Below are 24,861 nucleotides of genomic sequence, written 5' to 3'. Positions count from 1 at the left end.
GAAACGCACGCCAGCTAAATTAGCACTGGTTTGGACGGCATACCCTGTGGCCAATACCCGTTCATACGCCGGAGCTGTGTGGTTCCGTAACTAGGCCCCTGCAGTGAAGATCTTTCACCTACAGCGACCAGGGCCCAGTTTCCTGCCTGTACTGCGGCGCACCCTGGCTGTGGATCAGGGCAGGGGCTGCACTGTCAGCCTCCATCGTAGCCACAGTGGGCAATAACTGAACGCAGGGACAGCGGTTCCATTCACGTGGGAAAGCACAATCCATTCTGCAGGTGGTCACTTTTCCTAATGGGCCGCACTGAGAAGAAGGCCACAGGGGGCAAAAAGGCAGGCCCAATGGACTCCTTCGCCAGCTCCCAGCCGCAGGTGACAACAGGAGGGGCAACACAAACACCGGAAAATCGAGACACAGATCCCCTGGACCGCCTGGCAACAATTGTGCAGAATGGGTTCCTTGCCGTCAACATAAAACTGGATGACATAGTGGCGACGATTGGATCCTTGAAAGCGCGAGTGGAAAAGGAAAGCGCACGCATTTCGGAAGCAGAAAACAGGATAGGTGTAAATGAAGATGTGCTTTCGAAACATGGCCGTGATATAGCCCTACTCCAGACGGAACTACGCAAGAATCAGAACAAGTGCAAGGATCTCGAAACCAGGTCCCGCAGGAACAATATCCGCATTGTAGGGGTGGCAGAGGCGTTTGGCAAAGGCTCCATGGAAAGGCAGGTGGAAGAACTGCTGAAATCCGTTCTGGGGGAAGAATCTCTTTCAAACCATTTCCTCATTGAAAGAGCTCCACCCCGAACCATTATTGCACGTCTCCTGAATTATAGGGACAGGGACACAATACTCCGTCTGGCCAGGGAAAAAGGGACATTGCACCATGAAGAAAACAGGATCCATATATATCCGGACTTTTCTTCAAACATACAAGCGCAACGTAGATCCTATGAGCTGGTGAAGAAACAGTTACGGCTTCGCAATACGCCTTATGCTCTAATTTTCCCTGCGAAAATGAGAATCCAACATGGAGGCAGGGCCCATTTTTTGAAAACCCTGCAGAGGCAATGGCATAAGTGGAGGCCACCATTCCACTGCCCCCCAGAGATCGCATAAGGGACACAAATGCAAGACCTGGCCCGGGTGAAGGGAGAGGAGATCCGATAGACGGATGAATTGTGCCTCCTTTGCAGCAGTAACATGCTTTTCTTTCCGCAAAGTCAACACAGCTGTACTGGACTAAGATCCGATGTTATCGGGCCGTAGAGTTTCCCATGTGGGCGATCAGACTGTTGGTCATTGGACGGCAACGGAGCACCCTCAGGAATGTTCCAAGCGGTTATTTGGGTCCATCGTCAAGTTGGGGCAGATGATGTGGGTGGAGGGTGGGATAAGGCGAAGAGGTAAGTTTTTTTGTTGTGATGCCCAACCGGACGAGTTTAAGTCTGGGAGGAGAGTTTGCACTGTTGAAGGTTGTTGGTTTGTTGAAATAAGGTCTCGCAGGTACTGGTGCTACCCTAGTTCTGGTCACTCGTGCATTTATGGTTGTTATAATACATTGCAATGTGTATATATAGGAAATGGGTGACGGGTTGAAGATTAAACTAATGTCATGGAATGTTCGAGGCCTAAATAACCCAATGAAAGCCAGGAAGGTTGGTAATTATGTCACCAGACATGGGCCCCACATTTTAATGCTGCAAGAAACGCATGCACAGGGCTCGGCTAATGAGAAAATACTGGCAAAATGGGGCAAACAGCGCTATTACACAAATTACTCCTCGCAGTCCAGAGGGGTTTGCACTCTTATTCACAAATCACTAGGTTTCATCGACAAGGGCCACCTTGTAGACCCGATGGGCAGATTTGTGTTGGTCTGGGAGAAAATTGCGGGGGAACACACGGCCCTGGTGAACACCTATGGCCCCAATCTCGACGATCCGGACTTCTACTTAGATATACTGGAGATCCTTGTTAAGCACGAAACGGCAACTATACTATGGGCGAGGCGACTTTAATGTGGTGCTCGACCAGACCCTGGACATATCCGCCAAGGCAATCAGGCCGCCTTCCAAGACGGCGCTAGCTTTGAAACAGATCATCCAGCAACTATCCATGCTGGATGCCTGGAGAGTGCTTCACCCAACAAGCAAGTGTTACACGTTCTATTCTTCCGTACATGACAGCGAGTCGCGCATAGACTACTGGTTCGTCCCCTCAAATACAACACACGCCCTACATAATTGTGACATCCTTCCCCGCACACTATCTGATCATTCCCCGGTGACACTGGAAATCAGTCTGGTAAATGCCCCTAGGTCGACTAGGAGATGGAGAATGTCTAGAGATATATTAAAAGACCCAAACGTTGCTGAAACCCTACACACAGAAATTGCCAATTTCTTTGCAGACAACATCGGGTCTGTTGACCACATCACGTCGGAGTGGGAAGCATTTAAAGTCTGGGCGAGAGGGACCCTGATATCTAAAACTACGGGCCTTCTAAAGGAGGTACGACGGGACCTTGAGAGGGTGGAAAAGGAACTGAACGTACTAGAGGAAGTTTACAGCCGGACGCACGGTGGAGACACCCTGGCTGAAATACACAAATCTCTTAGGGAATTTGACCGACTGGCAGTAAGGGAGGTACAATATATAGCAGGCCCTGCAAGGGCTCGCAGATATGGGGAAGGGAATAAAGCAGGGAAAATGCTGGCCAATCTGGTTAAGCATGAAAAACAAATGGCCCCGATCGCATCAATTCACACGACACAAAACGTGATAATAACAAGCGAGCAGGGAATAAATGATGAATTTGCTGAATTTTAAAAAACACTTTACGCGAATAAAGATAGGAAATCCCCAGATGAGATTAAAAACTACCTTGCTACATTGGACCTCCCTAAACTTGCAGAAGATAATAAACTAATATTGGAGCAACCTGTCACGGCAGAGGAGCTCACCGAGGCAATCAAGGGGCTTGCGCCTGGCAAAGCGCCGGGCTCGGACGGCCTTGGAGTGGAATTTTATAAGGAATTCTGGGAACAATTGGTCCCCGTTTTGCTGGAAGTGTGGGGAGAGGCCCTGGGTAAACAAATTTTGCCACAATTGATGCGCGAGGCCATAATTACAGTGCTGCCCAAACCCCGACGCCCGCCACAAGACATGTCATCCTATAAACCCCTGTCCGTGATAAACGTGGATGGCAAGATTTTTGCGAAAGTACTGGCGAACCTCATGCTACCCGTAACGCCAACACTAGTACACACGGATCAAAGCGGGTTTATTCCCCAAAGATCCACTGCCTTAAACCTACGCAGGCTATTTGGCATAATGTCACAGATCAATCCAAATAAGCAAGTAGTAGCGATATCCCTTGACGCTGAGAAAGCGTTTGACTCGGTCTCCTGGGAGTACATTTTTCTGGTATTGGAGGCGTTCGGGGTGGGCCCGTATTTCATCCAATATGTCAAACTGCTTTATACAGCTCCATGTGCGAAAGTATGCACAAACAGGACTATATCCGAACTGTTCAAGCTAGGCAGGGGTACCAGGCAGGGGTGTCCCTTCTCCCCTATCCTTTTTGCCCTGACAATTGAACCCGTGGCGGCGGCAATACGGTTTAGACATAACAACAGAGGCATAACGCTTAAGGGAGCCACCCAAATAATATCATTATACGCGGATGATACGCTGCTTTATGTCCGTGAACCCGACAAAAACATTGTCCCTATCATGACAGACATCAATGAATTTGCAGAGTACTCGGGATATACGGTCAACAGTGCCAAATCAGAAGTATTCCCGCTCACCCCCTCCACAAAATGCCCAACTCAAATGTGTGGCCTCAAATGGTCTGAACACCACATCAGATACCTTGAGGTACTGGTTTCTAGCAATAAACAAACCTTGTACGCTGATAATCATGATCGGGCACTACAAACACTTAACACTAAACTGCAGGTTCGGAAGCATCTCCCAGCTTCATTACACGGCAGGATTGCCATTCTTAAAATGATTGTACTTCCAAAATTGCTATATCTATTTGTAAATATCCCTATATGGGCGGGGAGGGAGTTCTTCTCCAGGCTTCGATCCACGGTAGTGTCGTTTCTTTGGAACGGTAAGACTGCTAGGATCAGCTGGGAGAGAATGACAGAACCATATGAAACGGGGGGTATAGCTGCGCCAGACTTTGAGCTTTATTACACGGTGGCACAGGCATAGTTTGCAAGGTATTGGTACGATGAATCGGACAACTCACCTCACACGCGAATAGAAAAATACACCACGATGCCCACCGACATTAGGTCGATCATCTTCAGCGCTCGACATAAGGACTCATGTGAATTTGACCCTGTGAGCTGCATGGTAAAGGCCTGGGGAGCTATATACAAAAAACTGAAAATAGAGATCCCATTCAACCCCGACATCCCCCTGTGGAAATACCCCAACCTCCCTCCCACATTTGACACCAGTATACAGGAAGCTTGGGTCCCGAACACAGAGATGAAAGTGGGAGAGATGTACATAGAGGGAAAATTTGCGACCCTGGCTGTGTTCACGAGGGGCATGGGAGGTGGGCAACTCCGGACACTACAGTACTACCGAATGAGGTCCGCATATCAAGCACGCTGGCCATCCTTCCCTGATGAACCCCCTTCCCACCCGTGCGTACAGCTGGTCACAATACAGGGTGGACTGGGAATTTCCAAACTTTACAAGATAATACAGACTTACTCCTCTACGACCAATCAGGTGAAGGAGAAATGGGAAGCAGATATGAAAATGCCAATACCCGAAGAAAAGTGGGCAAGATACTGCGCACTCACGAAGAGAGTGTCCCTTAATGCGGGACTGCGCCAAATACAGTTTAAAATCCTAAACAGACTGCACTATACCCCCACCAGGATCGCTACATTTACACCTGACGACCCAGGCAACTGCCCTAAGTATGGTTCCCCGGCAGCGGGATCCTATCATATGTATTGGGAGTGTCCAGCTGTTGCACGGTTCTGGGAGAGGGTTGCAGATATGTTAACTGAAATATACACAGATCCCCCCACACTTGACCCCACAAAAATATCTGTTTGGTGATATCGGTAAATGTTCCGAGAAAATCAGAAGGCTGTTCAATGTGTCATGTGTCATAGCCAAGAAAAGTATACTGAAAGCGTGGAAGAGCCCGAACACCCCCACCATGGACACTTCCCTGCGTGAGTTAACCTACATTAATGAATGTGAGGAGCAGTATGTACTGACTCAACCAAGTATGAGCAGGCCAAAGGACATCTGGGGCCCCTTCAGGGCATACCTCTGTGATATGCTTTCAGACAACGAATCGATCATGTAAACGACAGATTGTTAAACACTCAATGGTAATATTGTTGCATATGCGACTGTAAACTGTATTAATTAGGTGCCAATGTAACTGCTGAGACCATTAATAAAAAAAATAAATAAAAAAAAGAATACATGTATTCTATATAAATGGCACAGGCATTGATTAACTACTAAAGGGTTTATTTCGATCATGTATTTTTTACAGATTAGCCTGTCAAAACACGAACCCACGCAGTGTATTCTTTGTAATTTCTCTCACTTTATTATGAAAATCTATATAGTTTTTAATTAAAATACAGAACAAAGAATATGATTGTTCAAAACCACATCACGGCTGTTTGATAAACTCACATTATTTTTAAAAGGTTTCAAATATTATGGTACTGTGATAAATGGAATGACATTCTTGCACAGAAATGCTTTGCAAATTATAAAATGGTTAGTTAAAAAATGTCTCACTTTAACAGAAAGCCAAAGAATCCCACAATATTGAAAATGTGATCTCATGTAAAGAAAACATTCATACTTGTGCAATATCAGTCATAAGAAGCAGATGCTGATCAAATGCAATTATAATTTGATGTTGTATCTGTTCTAATCTGAAGTTTCTTGTGTAAAAACATTTGACGGAATGCATGGTGGTCAATGAGAAATGGAATCAAACAATGCAAAATGGCTTTGTGCAATCAGGTAGCAGCTGGGATTTGGCAGTACTGGTCTTGGAAGGAGTTTACAAGATGGTGGACAATTGGACACCCAGTGTAACCGATTAAATAAATGTCATCCACCTGGTAGGACTGGCTAACAGGGAAACAGGGGAGGTCTTAAGCCTAAATAAATTGGCGGTACAAGGCAGCAGGAGCAGACTTCACAGAAGCAGTCCAAGTCACGCTGGTTCAGATGCCAGAGGGGGCTTTGTCTACTTTTCCTATTTAAATTACCATTCTTGACTTCCCCCCTCTGAAATCTGGTTTCCGTCCCTTCCATTCTACTGAAACTGCTTTACTTTCTGTAACTGTTTACTGCTTGATCTATCCGCTGCTTTTGATACAGTTGATCACAATATCCTTTTATCTAGACTTCTAGACTTCTATCGCTTGGCTTTGCTGGCTCTGTTCACAACAGGTTTGGTTTTTATTTAACTAATCGAACTATTCCGTTTTGTGAGCTTGCCACCCATCCTCTCCCTTTCCTCTAGAGTGTGGGGTTCCCAAAACCTCTCTCTCGATCCTATTCTTAATTCTTGGTATAAAATTCCATTCTCTGCTATTATTTTTCCCCATAATTTCTCCCATCCTCTTTATGCAGCAGACACTCGCATTTTCTTCTTTTTCATCTTTTTCTGAGTCTCTGCATTCCAAACTTTCTGCCCATCTTTCCTCCATCCAGTCTTGAATCTCTTCTAATTTCCTCCACCTTAATTCATCGAAACCTGAAATCCTCTTTTTTTCAGTCAGGCCGGACCTCACCTTCCCTATTCCTCCTCCCTCCATTCTCTTTCATCCTTCTAACTCAAGTCTTTCTATTTCTGTTCATAACCTTGTTATCACTTTGGACCCTTCATTGTTCTTTTCCTTGCACATTCAAGCTTCTGCTAGCAATTGCCAATTCCATTTATTTAACATACATAAGGCCCACTGATTCCTAATTTCTGGTGCAACTAAGTTTCTTGTTTCTAGCATTATTCTCTCATGCATCGATTATTGGTCCTCTTCAGGTCTTGCCTTGCCTGCGTCTCAACGTACTCCGCTTAGTTCTATTTTCCACTCTTCTGTCCATTTTATCTGCTCCCTCTCTTCTCGTGATTCCAACACTCAGGCTCTTGCTTCTCTCCAATGGCTATCTTTTAAGTTCAACCTTCAATATTTCCTTTGTATTGTTTTTAAATGTCTCTATGGCATTCTCTTATATCCTGGTACCAGTCATCCCCTATGCTTTCAATCTCTTTTCCTTCTGTCTGTTCCCCACCCCCCTTGTGCTCAATGTCATTTTCATTCATTCTCGTGGCTGCTAAATTCGTAAATTCTCTGCCTCTGACTATCCAATCTCTTACCTCATGTTTTCCTTTCAAATACAGTTGAAAACTAATTTCTTTCTTCCTTCTAAATGAAATCATTGTACAATAATGTTACCTTTTTTGTACCCCTGGTACGGATTATTTTTCAGCACTTTGCTGATAAGTGCTATATAAGCACAGATAAAATGAAAACAAACGGTGGAAACAGCTGATCTCACAGGACTTCACTGCCTGGGTAAAATAGAGCAAGCAGCATATTTAATGGCTGGGCCAGGACTATAGTTCTGGACTATAAGCCAAGAATTGGTACTTTGACTATTTTTCTAAAATTCAGATTTGTAATGTTTACTTCAATAAACTGGAGGCAAAACTAAATTACATAGCTTAACTGTCTTCACTCAGTAAACTCTTAATTGGCCTAAAACATACCCATTTTCCAATTTTTCCAAGATCAAATTTCTTGTTTAAACATTTCTGCAACAATATTCTTTTCTTTTCCATGTTTACACCATTAAGGGGAACCATGATGTTTTTTATTAGGTAAGCCTTTCAACCTTCCCTATGCCAGTGAGACAATGACTTTCTCGTGGTGTGAGGGATGGCATAGAACCTAAAGAAAGCCTGTGCTAGCCCTCATGCTCCTTTGGTGAGCCCAGAGGAAGGACGAGAGGAATCATTTACCTGTCATTATGTATGCATGGCTCTAGATTGCTTTTAGGGTGTTCTGAGTTAACTGCCCATAGAAGCCATGGGCCTTTGACAGAGTTTTTAACCATTGCCATTTAATTGGTTATTTAGTTATTGTGGGGTTGCTCTGTATCTCCTCTCTGTATATCCTCAACGTCCCCTGGTTGGCCAATCCACACAGCACCATGCTTTTGAGTATGATTTTGGCCCACCCATATTGCTGATTGGTTGTAGGTAGTTTAACATTTTACAAGTGTTAAGAAGAGAAGGCTTCTGGGTATCTACTCAACTACTTTATTCCTAATATTTGAAACATTATATTGTTTGACTATATCATTTTGAATACTCATTATCTTTACAAGAGAATATGTATAAACACATTTTAAACAAGAGAGAGCATTCTTAATATGTTTCTATTTATCAGAATAAAAAATTCTAATTGCAAGTGAAAACAGTTATTAGTTTAGTGATAATACTGTATAGGGAAGATATATAGATAACAATGAATATTTATCAAGCATACAAGAATACAAAGCAGTGGTTCCTAGCTACTCTAGAGGTAGACTCACAACAATATTGCTGACCAATAGGACGTCTGTCAGGTACTCATGGGTAGTTTTTCTTGCAATAAGTGCAGATATCCATGTCCCTCCAGATCCTTGTGGTGGCAATAGTACTCTTCACTGCCGCAAAACCTGCCATATTCCCAAGTGGACATTTAAACCTTCTTTGGGGTGGAGGTTATGCTTTGGCATGCAGGGTATTAAGACAATCATGATAAGGGGATCCTCATGACAAACATGAAGTGTGTGGTGCTATCGTAGGAACATGCAGTTTCTATCAGTTCTTAAAAGAGGTCTTACATCGGCCTTGGCTACACACATAATAAACAAATACGCCAAGAGGGATTCTGGCTATGTGACTTCACCATCATTTATTCCAGAAAAGGACCCCATGCTGACTCTCATTCAAACTGATTACACCGCCTCTCAGTTTGCGATCCTGAAAGCAAGTATCTCAAAAGAGCTTAATCTGTGTCAGAGTTTAAGACTTATGTGCTCTTATGCTCATCCTGAATGAGCTAGTCTCAACCATCTGTCACCCTTGAGAAAGTACAGCAACACAGACCATCATACAGCAACCTACAGCTATACATAACCAGACGGAAAAAAAGGACTCTTTTTGTCAAGCTAACCGTTTAGCTGAGAGCTTGGATCAGGCCAGCTAAACTAATACAATACTGGAGAGTTCGGGCCAAGGTTTATAATCGAATCCTATTAGTGACATTTCCCTGGCATCCTCTATGCCCCTTCCGCATAACAATGAACAGGCCATCTGCAACAGCATCACAGTTGAAGCTTTAGATACAGAATCACCCTATGTAATCCCATCTCGAGCATAAGATCAATGCTCGTGAGACAAAAGGCTATGCTACTCCGAAGCAGGCATCCATGCGGAATGTGAGACTAAAAAAAATCCCAAATGCCAAGAATTAAGGATATTAGCATCCGTGACTTTATCATGGATAACCGAAACATTGTTATTTCTAACATCAGTAAGGCAGCTGGTATTGAGACCAGAGAATCCTTCCACAATAAGTACTACCGTGGTTGCGATTACGTACAGGCCCAGGGGTTGTTAGATCATTTGATTTTAAATTCACACGCCAAATTAATTTAAGTGTGTGGTGCTCCTCATCGAACAGTGACTGTGTCATAGTGGGCTGCGGTTCGAGCACGTTACCACTCTTTTTCCGCAGGTGTAATTATTTCCCAAGAGGGATCACCAACTGTACAATAATACTCTAATTTGCAGTGTTTTACTGTAAAATGTACTCCTCATTATCAGTCAGATCAATCCCACTTTTTCAGTTGGTATAGAATAACTTCTTTGTTGGGTTAATTTGGTTTTTAGGTAGCATATTTATACTAGGCTTTATGTTTTATGTTTATGTATGTATTCTCTATTTTGTTTGTGTTGTATGCGCCATTATGCCTGAGGGTCAATTGTGCGCGATATAAATAAATGTAAATGTAATAATCCTATCAAGGGCAATTTGGTTCACTGACTATCAAAACTGTGTGACATCTGATCTGAAGAACTGGGCCTTCAATTATAGGTGGTAGATCAGAAAAAATGGCTCCAGTGCAGGAAGTAGTGTACACCTAGCAGCGAATTTGGATGTCCTTGAATTAGATACCCTTGTACACTTTAAGACTAGTTAAAGAAGGATGATTGCCTTATAATGCCCTACGGGGACTTTATCCGATATTCTTTACGACGATACGAAAGTGAAACGTTACTGGAAATTGATATTTGCCAGGTTCCACATGATAGATTGCCCAATTAGTGAGATATGTGGGCTAGTAGTATTGGGCATTGGCGATCAATCAGGAAGCCTGGGGACAGATGAGATTTTAGTTAACAACGGTGTTAGTAGACCAAATAGTAATCTTAAGGTTAAAGAAGAGCAGGGACGAACCCAGGGTGGAGAACCGGCATCTCTTCAAAAGACCCAGTACAAGGATTCTAATTGTGAATACAAATCTAAGAGACTGTGTGAATAAGTCTGTAGTAGCTTATGATCTGTTACAGCACACAATCATGCACATCTCAAGAAGGATAATAATGGGCCAAAACATGTATTTACATAATGCATGCAGATTTAGTGAAACACTGGCAGCAGAATTTCAGTAAATCAACATCCATTAATACTGTACAGCTGGTATTACTGTAACCTGGGATGACACCTTTACTGGTGTTAACAGAAATGATCGCCAGTGGTAATCTGGGCCAAGAATAAACACCCAGGCGGTACTAAGGGCCACGGTGAAGGCCGGTGTCATGGGCCCTACGACAGAATCTGCCGGGGTTTGATATTAAGGCTTTTTTATCCTCCAGATTACAATAGCAATTATGTCCTTGGCCCAGCATTGTGTGTAGTCATGTATAGTTATATCATTAGGTTTTAGTTTCTCTTTCCATTAGCATTCCACTGTCAATTACTAATCAGCAGGCGTTTATGTGCATTCTTTGTACATTTCACTATGCATATGCTGCCTCTCATTGTCGTTTTTGTACTAATTCTTATTTCAAAATTCTATCTTTTTAGTGAAATGCTTAGGAAGCACCCCCCTCTACCCCGCCGGGTTAGCAACCCCTCAGTAGGTTCCTGTTTGCATTAATTCTGAACCAGCTATTGCTGGGACTAAATCCCTTATGGAATTCAGGCGTGCAATCAGGCTTGTCCTCTTTTAACACCCTGTTTATCCTTCCTCCTTCAACCCCCCCGACCCTCCCAGGATTTTCCCCTACATACCCTCCTGGTGTGTTTCTTTCTTCTGATTGTCATTCTGATCTTGCTTGCCAGTGCTAAGAGGCAACTCACTTTGCGTTGTGCATGATTGAAAGGACAATAAATCTAAACATAATGCTATGTGCATTAGGTAAGAGCGAGTCAACTGCTTTTCGAGGTTCAAATATTCAAAGGGTTAAAGCACTTTCCATAGCCTGCTCAGCACTGAGGAGTGGCTTAAGCTTTACTTGCACTCTGTACGCTCATAGGGGTTTTCCCTGGTATGGCAACTCTGATGTCACCTCACGGTTCAGATGTCACAGCAGCTGCACCCATGGGTCTTCTCCCAAGTATGGCCCTTTGATGGAATATGAGAGAGGATTTACAGAATCCTCACTTGCACCATGTGGGTCCTCTGATGCCTGCTCAGAGCTGAGGAGTGAGTGAAGCTTTTCTTGCACTCTGTGCATCCATAGGGCTTCTCCCCAGTGTGGATCCTCTGGTGTCTGCTCAGAGTAGAGGAGTGCCTGAATGTTTTCTTGCACACTGTGCATTCATAAGGCTTCTCCCCAGTATGGATAATGCGATGTCGGATCATATGCGCCTTCTGAGCGAAGCTTTTTCCACACTCCATACACTGGTAGGGCCGTTCCCCAGTATGTATCCTCTGGTGCTGGTACAGATTTGAGCTCTGAATGAAACTTTTATCACATTGCGTACACTTGTATGGTCGCTCCCCTGTATGGCTCCTCTGATGCTGGTACAGATGCAAGCTAGAAATAAAGCTTTTCTCACATTGCGTACAGTGATATGGTCGCTCCCCAGTATGGATCATCTGATGCTGGCTTAAATGTGAGATTTCGGTGAAGCTTTTGTCACCTTCTGTACACTGGTACAAACCATCTCCGGTGTGTGATTTCTGATGTTTCCTCAGGTATGACATCGAGTTAAAGCGCTTGCCACATTCAGTGCATTTGTAAGGCTTTTGCCCAGAATGGATCATGTGATGCTGGGTTAGCTGTGACTTCACAGTGAAGCCTTTCCCACACTCTTCACACTGGTATGGCCATTCTCCAGCATGGAGCTTCTGATGCTGATATACATTTGAGCTCTTTGTGAAGCTTTTATCACATTCCAGAAACCTATAGGGTCTCACAACTGTGTGGGATCTCTTGTGTGTAATTAGACCTGTCCTGTTAGGGAATCTCCTCCCACAGACACTGCAGGTAAATGTTTTACCCTTCATGTGGCCCCTCATATGTATCATGAGTTGGGAAGGCTCAATAAAGCTCTGATCACAGTACGTGCATCTTCTGGGGTTCGTTTGCAGGTTCTTGGTTCTGGCTCCATTTTCTGTTGAAGGAAGCAGACGCGCAAGGTATTATTCCATGTTATCGCACAGCCTACAAATGATTAGGGTTATATGCGATTGTACCGACAGAAATTTCAGAGTGGTACATTTCATCGAGACCAACATACCAAATTCTTTTATATTTGTTTTTATTTGGGGTTGTCCCCCACTAAGCCACCTGATTTTCTACCCTTATAACGCCACCCCAAACCCACCCTGACTCATTTTTACCCCTTACCCCACTACACTTTATATATTTATTTAATGTTTTCGGTGTTTTTCGGTATTATGGTCTTCAGTGAAATAAATGTACCACTCTGAAATATTTTCGGTAAATTCCCTGGGTACCATCAATAGATCTAGGATAGAGCTGTGAGTTCTTAGACCATTTTCCTCGAACATGAGGGCGATCCTAAGGGAATCCATTCCATCCAGCAGATTACATTTATCCATAAAAATACAATTTTGACACCTGAACAGCATTCATAGGTTTACACTGTAAAATAAATACTAATCAAGTAATCTCTTTAAAGCATTCCTCTACCCAGAGCATTGAAGTAAACAAAATGTAATTTCAAGGCGAATTCTGTAATAATTTAGAATCATAATGACTACCATATCAACAACACAATTCATTACATTGTGAGATGAATTTGGAAGACCTTAGTATAAATACGCGTTTACCATGCAATGTAGAATTCATCATAGAAAATTTACGAAAAGAATATGTTTAATAAATGAAATATTTATGAAGTCGGATACAGACAACAGATTCCAGATTCTAAATAATCAATTTTTTTAACTTGCATGTCAGGGTGGAGAAAGGCCTAACTTGCCCTATGCTAAGGCGGGATTTCCCTACCTAAATTAAACTAAGGAAAGTCTGAGTCCAAGATTTCAACTTAAGAATCTGTCTGTGTCCAAAACCTATGCTTGCCCTCACAACTACAACCATATACTATGTAGGGATGTCAACAACCAAAAAGAAAACCAGTGTTTAACACAAAGTCCTAAGCGTCTTCCAGCTCACAGTTTTCTTCAGCTCCCTTCCGAGTATGAAACAGTTCAACAAAGTAAAGTCTCAAAATTCCCTTTCTAAGAGTTAGAATGCAATAGTCTTTTCAGGTCTCGGGCCCTTCTCCACCAAGTTAGGGCTCAGGGTGCCCGCCACCAAGTTCCAAGTCACATAATCAAAACAGCCTTGAAGTGCTCGGGGTTCCCTTCCACAAGCTCCAAGTGCCAGATTTCAAAAGGAAACACCAAATGCCCTTGTCTTACACAGTTTAGTTCAATTTTGTTGTCACATAGACAGTTTGGATAATTTTGTAGCTTTCACACATACTGAAACTGTCACAGTAAATGAGGCTTCAGTATCCTTTGGTTGCCCGTTCTTTGTAAATCATATTAGATTTCAGCATAACGTGGTTGGTTTAGAATTATATTCATTTTAGTACTTCACTTTATGATGGTTTGCATGGATGCAAGTTTCCTCTCCTTCTTTTCTTCTTCTGCATCTGGTTAGTAGCAAAGTTTTAAGTCCATTCAGTATTCAATAAATAAATCTTTAGCGTAGGGTTCATTTTCCTTTTCTCTTATGGTTCAATAATTGTTCGTTTCACTTTAACTGAACAGTTCAGTGGGCGGAGACCTTTCAAAAATGTGTTTCCTGCCACACGTTAACACTCCGATGCAAATTATTCCCCTTTGTTTAATTGTTGACAAATATACCTGTTTGTTTCACTTTCATTGATTTGTTCAGCGTTCAGAGATTTTCGAAAACGTGTTCCTTGCCACACGCGACCACTCCGATACAAAGTGTTTCCCTCTGTTAGATAATGGACAGTATAGTTGTTAGTTTCACTTTAAATTAGCAATTCAATGTTCAGAGACCTTCGAAAAAGTGTATCTCGCCACACACAACCACTCCAATAGAAAGTATTTCAGGAAATGCTTCCATTCATAAACACGCACCAGGTTTCTCAATTACCAGAAACTCACTGGTCGCTTTGAAGGTTGATGCTGCCGCGCGGCTCACATGGCCTTCTTCCTTCTGTGTCGGGGCTCCAGTTCCTGCCCCTCAGGCAACCCTGGGGCTCTCCTCCACCACAGCACGTTGAATAGGAAGGAAAGGGGCAGCCTTCCAGCATGGCCTCCCTTACTTTTCCCAGTCTGCTCCAGGGAGTCCCCAAACACACACTACATTCGAGAGTCCTCTGCTTCCTGCACCAGCCTAATGATCGTTCTGTCGCTCCCCTTTGCCATTGGGTTGGGCTCCATTTATACACCTGCAGCCCTTTAACAGGCTGTATGTGTGGATGATCACTCCGCTTTGCCTGAACAGCATTAAGAGAACATGCTTGACCTTCACTGCTCTTAGCAGACATCTTCCTCGTCCCAGTGCTAGAATGGTAAAATAGCACAGTCTTAAATGCTCTTAGTTGCCTCTTCTTTTTCTCAGTATTGTCAAGTGTCAATGGTGGGGAATTGAGGGAAGCTATCTTACAATAGCCCATAAAGGTTCGAGAAGGGTTTTGGTCGTTAGTGGCGAAAGAGGGATACCATGGCTCGCCCAAGGGCACCCCACTTCCAGTCCCCAAGGACCATCCACCCAGGTGATCTACCCTCAATTCTCCGCCCCAAGGGTCGGGATCCAATAGCGATGGCCTTTCCATGGCCACCTGTGCAGAGGATCCACACGGTCGGGAAGGGAGGATACCCACAGGTTTCGTAACATGGGCTCCGGGATGAAATTCAGGATGCTCTAGTAAATGTGTATCATGCACCAGCCATTACCAGTGGAAGACTGCATTGAACACCTATTGCAGCCATTTCCAGTACACACTCATGCTGCTGCCTTTCAACAAGGCCCGCATTACGAGGCTGCCGGTAACCCGCCGTTGCTGCTAGTGTGTTACCGGCAAGCTCGCCTTACTGTTACTGGCACCTGATATCCCAGTGTTACTGGGATATTACAGATGCCAGTGTCACGAAATAAACCCTCCCCCGTATAAACTCTCCCCCAGAGATTTGATTTCAGAATGAAGTCTCACCAGGACACTTTATTCTGAAATAGAATCTCCAGAGGGAGGAATACTTTTGCGCCCCCTGCAAAACAAATTCTCCCCCTCTCTATGTGCTCTAAAGGCGCGTGCTGCAGGACCCCATTCAATCCCTTGTAACCCTTTTTTTCCATGAGATCTCTCGGCCAAATTTGGATCCCTTTCTTCCCACATGTAGGCGGTCGTGACACACCAAGGAATCCTAGTTTGCTGTATGGGGGTGAGAGAAAATAACAAAAAAAGAGAGCACATTTTGTGTTTTTTTCAGAAAATGCCAATAAAATGATGTACAAAGAAGCCTGTGGTATTTGCCTTGCAAGGGCTAGGAACACATGGTTTGCGGTTCCTAATTCGCAATTTTCTAGGCTTCCAAGAACAGATTGAGTGGAAACAAAAAGAACATATTTTTATAAGGTCACCATCAGTTTTGTGAGAGGTAGGCGATTTTTCCATTTTTTTCCAATAGGACATGTGTGGACGGAATGGAAGAGGAGGGTAGGAAAGCTGAATGGGAAGAGAGAAAGACATGCATTTTTGAAAAGTAGACAACATTCCAAGTTTAGGAAGGGGTCAATTGCACAGGTCAGGCAACAACTATGTAAATGTAAATATGTAATGTAAATAAATAATAAATAAAATATTAGTAGGTAAAATTCCCATAGTTTGGGAAACAATTGGAAAAATGACAGAAAAAAAAGGTACGTGCTGGACATGTTTGGACCCGTAAGGTAATGGCTTCTGTGAATATTGAGAAAAGCAATATACCACTACATTCCCCCGACTCTTCTAGTTAGGAAATCACACATTTTTCATAATGTTTCACAAAACAAGCAATATTACAAACCAAAAACGGAGCCATGGAACACAGGACTTTTATGCTTGGGCCTAAACATACGCACCGAACATGTGATAATTAGGAAAACAAATGTGGTGAGGAATGGCAGGCACACATTTTCTGAAAGAGCACAGGCAGACCTTTTGGTGGATAGGTGACTTCTGCAGGTTACAAAAACACAGTGTGCCTAAAGCGGCGACTAAATGTAGGTCACATTTGGGAAATAAAAAGGTTGTGTAACAAATTGCAGTAGCAAATGTATGAAAACATTATCAAAACCAAGAGAACACAACAAATGTCCTACCTTCCCACATTCCCACAGGTGTCCCGACACATGTATGGGTGCACCTAAATGGGCGCGAAGGGAGAAGGCCAAACCACCGGCACATCAAATGCCCTGGAGAAGACTGGATTTGGCTTTGTGGACAACTCACAGATTTGGGCGTAGGGTGTCGCAGCCACCAAGGAAAACAGGGAACCCCATGCATTTCTGAAAAGAAGACACCTGTGGGAATCCACAGAGGTCTGACTTGTGCAAATTGCCCTAGAATATATTACCCACAAGGCCTGGTAAACTCCAAAATGTAGGGAAAAAAACACACATTTCAGACATTTGCCACCAGGAAACCACTGAAACACGCTGCCAACAACACATGTCCTACCTTCCCACATGTGCCTCGACGAAAAAGGTACCTCACATGTGTGGGTGCACCTATCTGGGTGCTAAGGGAAAAGGCTAAATCACTGCTATCCCAAAAAGTCTGGGGAGAGGACATTTTTAGGATTTTGGTCTTGTGGAAAACCTACAGATTTGGGCCTTTGGTGTTGCAGACACCAATGAAAACAGGGAACCCCATGCATTTCTGAAAAGAAGATACCCGTGGGACTCCACAGAGGTCTGACTTGCGTTAATCACCCTAGAATTTATTACCAACAAGGCCCGGCTGTTAGGATACGCTCACCTGTCGACCAATTACTTCAGGGGAAGCAAGCTTTGTTTTCAGGATTTGGAGACAGTAGCCGACGAATCCTTCCCACTGCTGTAATCCTCTGCTGTTAAGACATGAACAGACAGAGGGGTCAAACGGCCGGAGGGCAGAAACCACACCCACGACACACCTGTATGAGAGAAGTAACCAAAATTAGTTCACTTCTCTTTATGTCCCACCCCTGACCACCTATGATGACTAAACCCACCTTTAAAGGAGACGAGTGGTAGCCCAAATAGCACGTTGATCCTTCTTGGGGGTTGTGGAAGTTTCAGGATCCCGTTAACAATTAGGAAGTGGCCCTCAAAGGACAAAACAATCTTCAATACATTTGTACAAGGGGAAAAAAAAAACGAATCCCAAAACAAAAACAGAATTCACAACCTACCCTGTCTTCAGTACAAGGGAAGTCACCAGAGTCCGGAGTCCAGGAAAAGATGCCTATTCCCGACGGCACGCGTACGCCTGCAAAATTGATCCACAAAGTGTTCCAAGGAAACCAAGTCTCACTCCACAGGGGTGTTATTCCCGACAGCACGCGGACGCCTATAGCACAGGATCCTGGAAAGCATCTCTAGTCTGAATGTAGAATAACTGATCCAATCCACAAGAGCGGAGTAGTGGTGAAGTAGGTAGATGGTATCAAATGTGGATACTGCAGGGACTTTGTCAATAAATGGTAGATGTAGCAGGAATTCAGTGGCACAAGAGTTTAAAGAAAACAAAGAAATACACATGAACACCTGGAAAACAAGATTCTGTGGGTCGCAAATTCCATGGAAAACTTAGCATGAAAAGCACACAAAGCACGACAGCAGCCCGTGAGAAGCTGTGGTCCTGGAAGCCTTTGGGCAGCAAGCTATGCATAAAGAAAGTTCCAAAAAACAGTTTGTGGGAAAGCTGAGGTCCTGATAACGTGCGGGCAATACTGACAGAAGGGCTAAGCAAAAGGAAGCCTGTGTGCGAGCCGAGGTCTTGATAACGTCCGGGCAATAATGGCAGAAGGGCTAAGCAAAAGGAAGTCCGTGTGCGAGCCGAGGTCCTGATAATGTGAGTTGAAAAAGGCACAGAGGGCAAGGCAGAGGTAATCCAGGGACGATGCAATTTTCCAGAGCCAGAGAAGAATGCAAGATTTACGAGGCAAAGCAAAACACAGAGAAACTTCAATCAGAAGCACCGAGCCGCAGCAGAGGCGGTGCTTATCTTTACAAGATCATGTGATCGGGTGTCACGTGAGCGGACTGTCAGCTTGCTCCTGGTACCCTGGTAACGCCACACGAATGGAAGGAAGCGTCTCCAGGGTAACCACCATTGTGACAAGAATGGCATATTCAAGCACCTAGCTTTCTGTTTACCAATACCACAAGCTTGTTGCTGCGGAGTCCCAGAGTAATGAAAGGGCTTTTTGGGAACAGTCCGAGCAGTAAGCTTCATATTCCTGACAGTTTCCTCCCCCAAAGGAGCACCCACCCCCGGGAGGCCAGGAAACGGGAGGCAAGCGAGTGGCATGGATGTGCGACTCCGGTTCCCAAGTACGATCCTCAGGGCAGTAGCCCTTCCAGTCCACCAAGTAGTACCGAACACCCTGACGGAACCTGGTATCGAGAAAGAACCGCACATCATATTTATCCGAACCAATGACAGGAGGAGGGACGCCAGAGGGAGAGATCCGAGTGCCCGGAGCCACCGGTTTCAAGAGTGAAACATGAAAGACGGGGTGAACGCGCCATGCAGTGGGCAGCGCCAGCCGTACCACTGCTGGATTGATGACCTCTGTTACCTCGAAGGGACCCACGAAACGTGGCAAAAGAGCCTTACGACCAGGTAACCTGAGGTTCTTAGCGGACAACCAAACTTGCATGGCTGTCTGATACAGCGGAGCTGATAGACGATGCCGGTCAGCAAATGCCTTGACGCTCTCCTGTGCTTGATGTAGGTGTCGTTCAATGTTCCAGTGAACTTCAGTGAGCTCCCTGGTGCAATCGTCCGCTGCAGGGTTTTGGTGAGACAAAATGGGATCCAGCGGTAAGGACCGAGGGTGCTGGCCATAAAGGGCGTAGAATGGGGACGAACCAGTGGATGTATGCACAGAGTTGTTATAGGCGAATTCAGCTGCTCCGAGCACTGACAACCATGTTGCTTGGTGTTGAAGAATGAGGCAATGTAGGTACTGTTCCAAGGTGGAATTGAGATGCTTGGTCTGCCCATCGGTCTGCGGATGGTAGGCACTGGAGTAGCGATCCTCAATCCCAAAAGAGGCATTAAGAGCCTTCCAGAAATGCGAGGTGAACTGGGAACCTCTGTCAGATACGATGATCGAGGGGAAGCCAAAGAAACAAAACACTTGCCGTAGAAACAAATCGGCTAAAACAGGTGCCGACAGGAGACCTTTACATGGAATAAACAGAGCGACTTTAGTAAAATAGTCGATGACCACCCATATCGTGTTATACTCTTGAACCATGGGCAATTCCACAATGAAGTCCATAGATATCATGGTCCATGGACGAGCAGGGATTGGTAAAGGCCTAAGCAAGCCTAGAGGTTTAGAAGGAAATGATTTACACTGAGCACAAATCGCACAGGAAGAGACGTATTCCGCTACGTCATGATGCATAGAGGGCCACCAACACCACCTTTGTAGTAATTCCATAGTTTTTCGCGTACCCGGATGGGCAGATATTAAAGAATCGTGACACCAATGTAAGGCCGTGCGGCGGGTATGCACATATGGTAAAAACAGACGACCCTGAATGTAAGGCAGATCATGGACTATGTCTAAATTGTATTCCTGGATCTCGGCCTGGTGTCTGGATACCCATCTCTGGAGACTGATTCATAGCGAGGGCTGAGGAGTACAGGCACAGACAACATGATGCAGTAGGAGAAGACTACCTTCTGATTTTATAGCGGTGGCATCGCCATATAGACACGATAAAGCGTCAGCTTTTGAATGCAAATGACCTGGGCGATATATAATCACAAAGTCAAACATGGAAAAAAATGTGTGCCATCTTGCGAGCCGAGTGGTGGAACATCTGACTGACTTCATGGCGAGCAGATTTCTGTGGTCAGTAAACACCTGAATCGGATGAGCAGCTCCCAATAAATGATGTCTCCATTCTTTGAACGCTTCCCGAATGGCAGGCAGTTCACGTTCTGTTACAGTGTAGTTCTGCTCATACGGGGTGAGTTTTCTGGAAAAATAAGCTATCGGATGGAGGACCCCAGTATTGCTGGGATAAGATAGCACCCAATGCTATTCCCGAAGCGTCGGCTTCTACATAAAACTGTAATGCTGGATTTGGGTGTTGCAGTATAGGGGCGGTTTTAAATGCGGACTTCAACGTGGAAAAGGCTTGTTGAGCTTCTTCCTACCATCGAAACGGTCATTTGCTGCTGGTCAGGGCCATCATAGGTGCTACCACCTGGGAAAAGGACTGTACGAAGCACCTGTAAAAATTGGCAAAACCCAGGAACGACTGGAGTTCCTTCACAGAGAACGGAACAGGCCAGTCCAGAACGGCCTGAACCTTAGCTTGACTCATTTTGACTCCTTCCCTGGTCAGGTCATAACCCAGGAACTCCACCTCTTGAACGTGAAAAACACACTTTTCAGCTTTAGCGTACAGGTGGTTTTCACATAAACGCTGAAGTACTGACGTGACCTGTTTCACATGAACTACATAAGTGGGAGAATTTTTCAATATATCATCGAGATATATGACCACAAACTGGTCCAGCATATCACAAAAAATGTCATTCATGAAATTTTGAAACGTTGCTGGGGCATTACAAAGCCTGAATGGCATGACATAGTACTCGTAAAGCCCATAGCATGTCTTAAACGCCATCTTCCATTCGTCACCGGCTCATATCCTGACGAGATTGTAAGCGCCTCGCAGATCATGTTTGGTGCAATAAACAGAAGAACCCAACTGGTCCAGGAGGATGGATATCAAGGGGAGAGGGTATTAGTTACGAACGGTTGTGGCGTTCAGAGCCCTGTAATCTATACAAGGCCTTAGGTCTCCTTCTTTTTTAGGAACGAGGAATGATGGAGGATATGGGTGATTTGGATGGTCGAATGAACCCGTTGAGTAGCACATTTTTTATGTAATCCTTCAAAACAAGATTTTCTTTCTGTGTGAGGGAATACATGTGCCCACAGGGTATGTTCTTGCCTGGTATCAGATCGATCGGACAATCGTATGGTCTATGTGGTGGCAGATTTTCTGCAGCCTTTTTGTCAAACACATCCATGTAGGCATGGTATTCGTTGGGAATCGAGGCACTGGTAACCGCCCCTACCACCTTGGCTGTATTCAAAAGTGAATGACACGGTCTAGGTATTCCACTGGATGCTTCACCCACACAGTTGTTTTCGCAATACTCAGATACAAAGCAAACTTCCTGTTGCTGCCAATCAATGCTAGGATTGTGCCTAACGAGCCAAGGAAGTCCAAGGATAACTCTGAACTGTGGAGAAGCAATCATGTCAAACCTGATGATTTCAGTGTGTCCTGATTCCGTCGTCATGACCATATCAGGAGTGCTCTCCATCACCAAACCTGAGACCAAAGTTGTGGCATCGACTGCGTTTACCACTTCAGGTTTCTCTTTGGTAATCGTAGGTATACCGACCTCTCGGGCATATTTAATGTCTATATAATTGCCCGTTGCACCGGAATCAATTACTGCTAAAGAGGCCCATGATTAAGTACCGGAACTGGTCAAAACCACCGGATACGTGAAGGGTGACAGATATTGGGGGTGCTCGGAACCTTGTGGTACCAAACTCGACACAGGGGTCCCATCTAGTGCCGAGCTCTGGCGTTTGGCGGTTTGGTCGTCGGCCGCTTGGGACATGACTGTATAAAATGGTCTGAGGCACCGCAATAGAAACACAGGTTGTTTTTCGTGCGTATTTCTCGCTCGGCAGAGGACAGAGGGTCCCGTATGGCACCGGCTTGCATGGGCTCAGGTCCAGTCCCTGCTGTAGGTTGTGAGCGTGGTGGAATGAGGTGTACAGATCTTTTCTCTCCTTTACGATTGGCTTTTCTGGCTTCGATTTGAAGGACCAAGTCCAACAACTCGGGAAAAGCAGCAGGCACAACCGGAACGGTGGCAAGAGTGTCTTTCATAGATTCGGACAGACTTTTGTAAAAAACTGCGGCCTTCTTGTCTTCGGGCCATCCAGTCTCTGCCACCAGTTGATTAAATTTGGCAAGATACGTGAGTAACGGGGTATCTCCTTGTTGGAGTCCTAGCAATTCCAAGTCGGTTGCCTGGGTCTTGTAGCGAGTGTCAAAGACACGTCCTAGCTCTGTGATGAGAGCATCACAGTCGTAAAGCATGAAGCTGTTTTCCTCTAGCAGGGGATTAGCCCATGCCGCTGCTGTTCCCCCCAAATAAGACAATACGAATGATGCCTTGGTGGTGGAATCAGGGAAAGAGGCTGGTCTACATAGGAAATGTAGACAACATTGGTTGATAAGCGTCCTGAACTTTTTGGGGTCCCCATGGAACCTCTTGGGTGTCGCCAGAGGAAACTGAGCTGACATGAGTACAGGGACAGCGTCCTGTCTAGGCAAAGGAAACCCCCCCCCCTGAGGCTGTGGCAGAAGAGGAAGCCCCATCTCCAATGGGTTGAGCAACTGCCTGCAGGGCATCGATACCACGATGCGTGGCTTCGTGTGCTGAAGTCATGTCAGTACGCAATTCAGAAACTAGACCGACCAGGTTATCGAGGGCGTCAGTGGTCTCCATAATTTTTATAGGCTTCTGATTATGTTAGGATACGCTCACCTGTCGACCAATACTTCAGGGGAAGCGAGCTTTGGTTTCAGGATTTGGAGACAGTAGCCGATGAATCCTTCCCACCGTTGTAACCCTCTGCTGTTAAGACATGAACAGACAGAGGGGTCAAACGGTCGGAGGGTAGAAACTACACCCAAGACACACCTGTATGAGAGAAGTAAACAAAATTAATTCACTTCTCTTTATGTCCCACCGCTGACCACCTATGATGACTAAACCCACCTCTAAAGGAGACGAGTGGTAGTCCAAATAGCACGTTGATCCTTATTGGGGGGTGTGGAAGTTTCAGGATCCCGTTAACAATTAGGAAGTGGCCCTGAAAGGACAAAGCAGTCTTCAATACAATTGTACAAGGGGAAAAAAAAACTAATCCCAAAACAAAATAAACAGAATTTACAACCTACCCTGTCTTCAGTACAAGGGAAGTCACCTGAGTCCGGAGTCCAGGAAAAGATGCCTTTTCTCGACGGCACGCGTACGCCTGCAAAATTGATCCACAAAGTGTTCCAAGGAAACCAAGTCTCACTCCACAGGGGTGTTATTCCCGACGGCACGCGGACGCCTATAGCACAGGATCCTGGAAAGCATCTCTAGTCTGAATGTAGAATAACTGATCCAATCCACAAGAGCGGAGTAGTGGTGAAGTAGGTAGATGGTATCAAATGTGGATACTGCAGGGACTTTGTCAATAAATGGTAGATGTAGCAGGAATTCAGTGGCACAAGAGTTTAAAGAAAACAAGGAAATACACATGAACACCTGGAAAACAAGATTCCGTGGGTTGCAAGCTCCAGGGAAAACTCAGCATGAAATGCACACAACGCACGACAGCAGCCTGTGAGAAGCTGTGGTTCTGGAAGCCTTTTGGCAGCAAGCTATGCATAAAGAAAGTTCCAAAAAACAGTTTGTGGGAAAGCCGAGGTCCTGATAACGTGTGGGCAATAATGGCAGAAGGGCTAAGCAAAAGGAAGTCCGTGTGCGAGCCGAGGTCCTCATAACGTGAGTTGAAAAAGGCACAAAGGGCAAGGCAGAGGTAATCCAGGGACGAGGCAATTTTCCAGAGCCAGAGAAGTATGCAAGATTTACGAGGCGAAGCAAAACACAGAGAAACTTCAATCAGAAGCACTGAGCTGCAGCAGAGGCGGTGCTTATCTGTACAAGATCACGTGATCGGGTGTCACGTGAGTGGACTGTCGGCTTGCTCCTGGTAACGCTGCACGGATGGAAGGAAGCGTCTCCAGGGTAACCGCCATTGTGACAAGAATGGCATATTCAAGCACCTAGCTTTCCATTTACCAATACCACAAGTTTGTTGCTGTGAAGTCCCAGAGTAATGAAAGGGCTTTTTGGGAACAGTGCGACCAGTAAGCTTCATATTCCTGACACCGGCAAAGTCCAAAATTCAGAGGAAAAACACAATTGGGTGGGTTACATGACAGCTTCTCCCTCTGGG

The 24,861-nt window shown here is 44.9% G+C and overlaps 1 protein-coding gene across 2 annotated transcripts in view; it reads right to left on the bottom strand.

Annotated features, from left to right (window-relative positions):
- Positions 1-5,590: 5,590 nt before the first annotated feature.
- The window catches only part of LOC138489475 (zinc finger protein 436-like), a 188,014-nt gene continuing 168,743 nt past the window's right edge, over positions 5,591-24,861 (bottom strand). For both annotated transcript variants that reach the window (XM_069617210.1, XM_069617211.1), the window contains one exon: positions 5,591-12,707. In XM_069617210.1, the coding sequence (XP_069473311.1) occupies positions 11,737-12,707 (971 nt within the window). In that variant the 3' untranslated portion in view covers positions 5,591-11,736. The remainder of the gene's footprint in view (positions 12,708-24,861) is intronic.

This window comes from Ambystoma mexicanum, chromosome 9 (genome assembly GCF_040938575.1).
Source record: "Ambystoma mexicanum isolate Mex_15411 chromosome 9, UKY_AmexF1_1, whole genome shotgun sequence".
Lineage (NCBI taxonomy): Eukaryota > Metazoa > Chordata > Amphibia > Caudata > Ambystomatidae > Ambystoma > Ambystoma mexicanum.
This window is presented reverse-complemented; position numbering and strand designations above follow the sequence as displayed.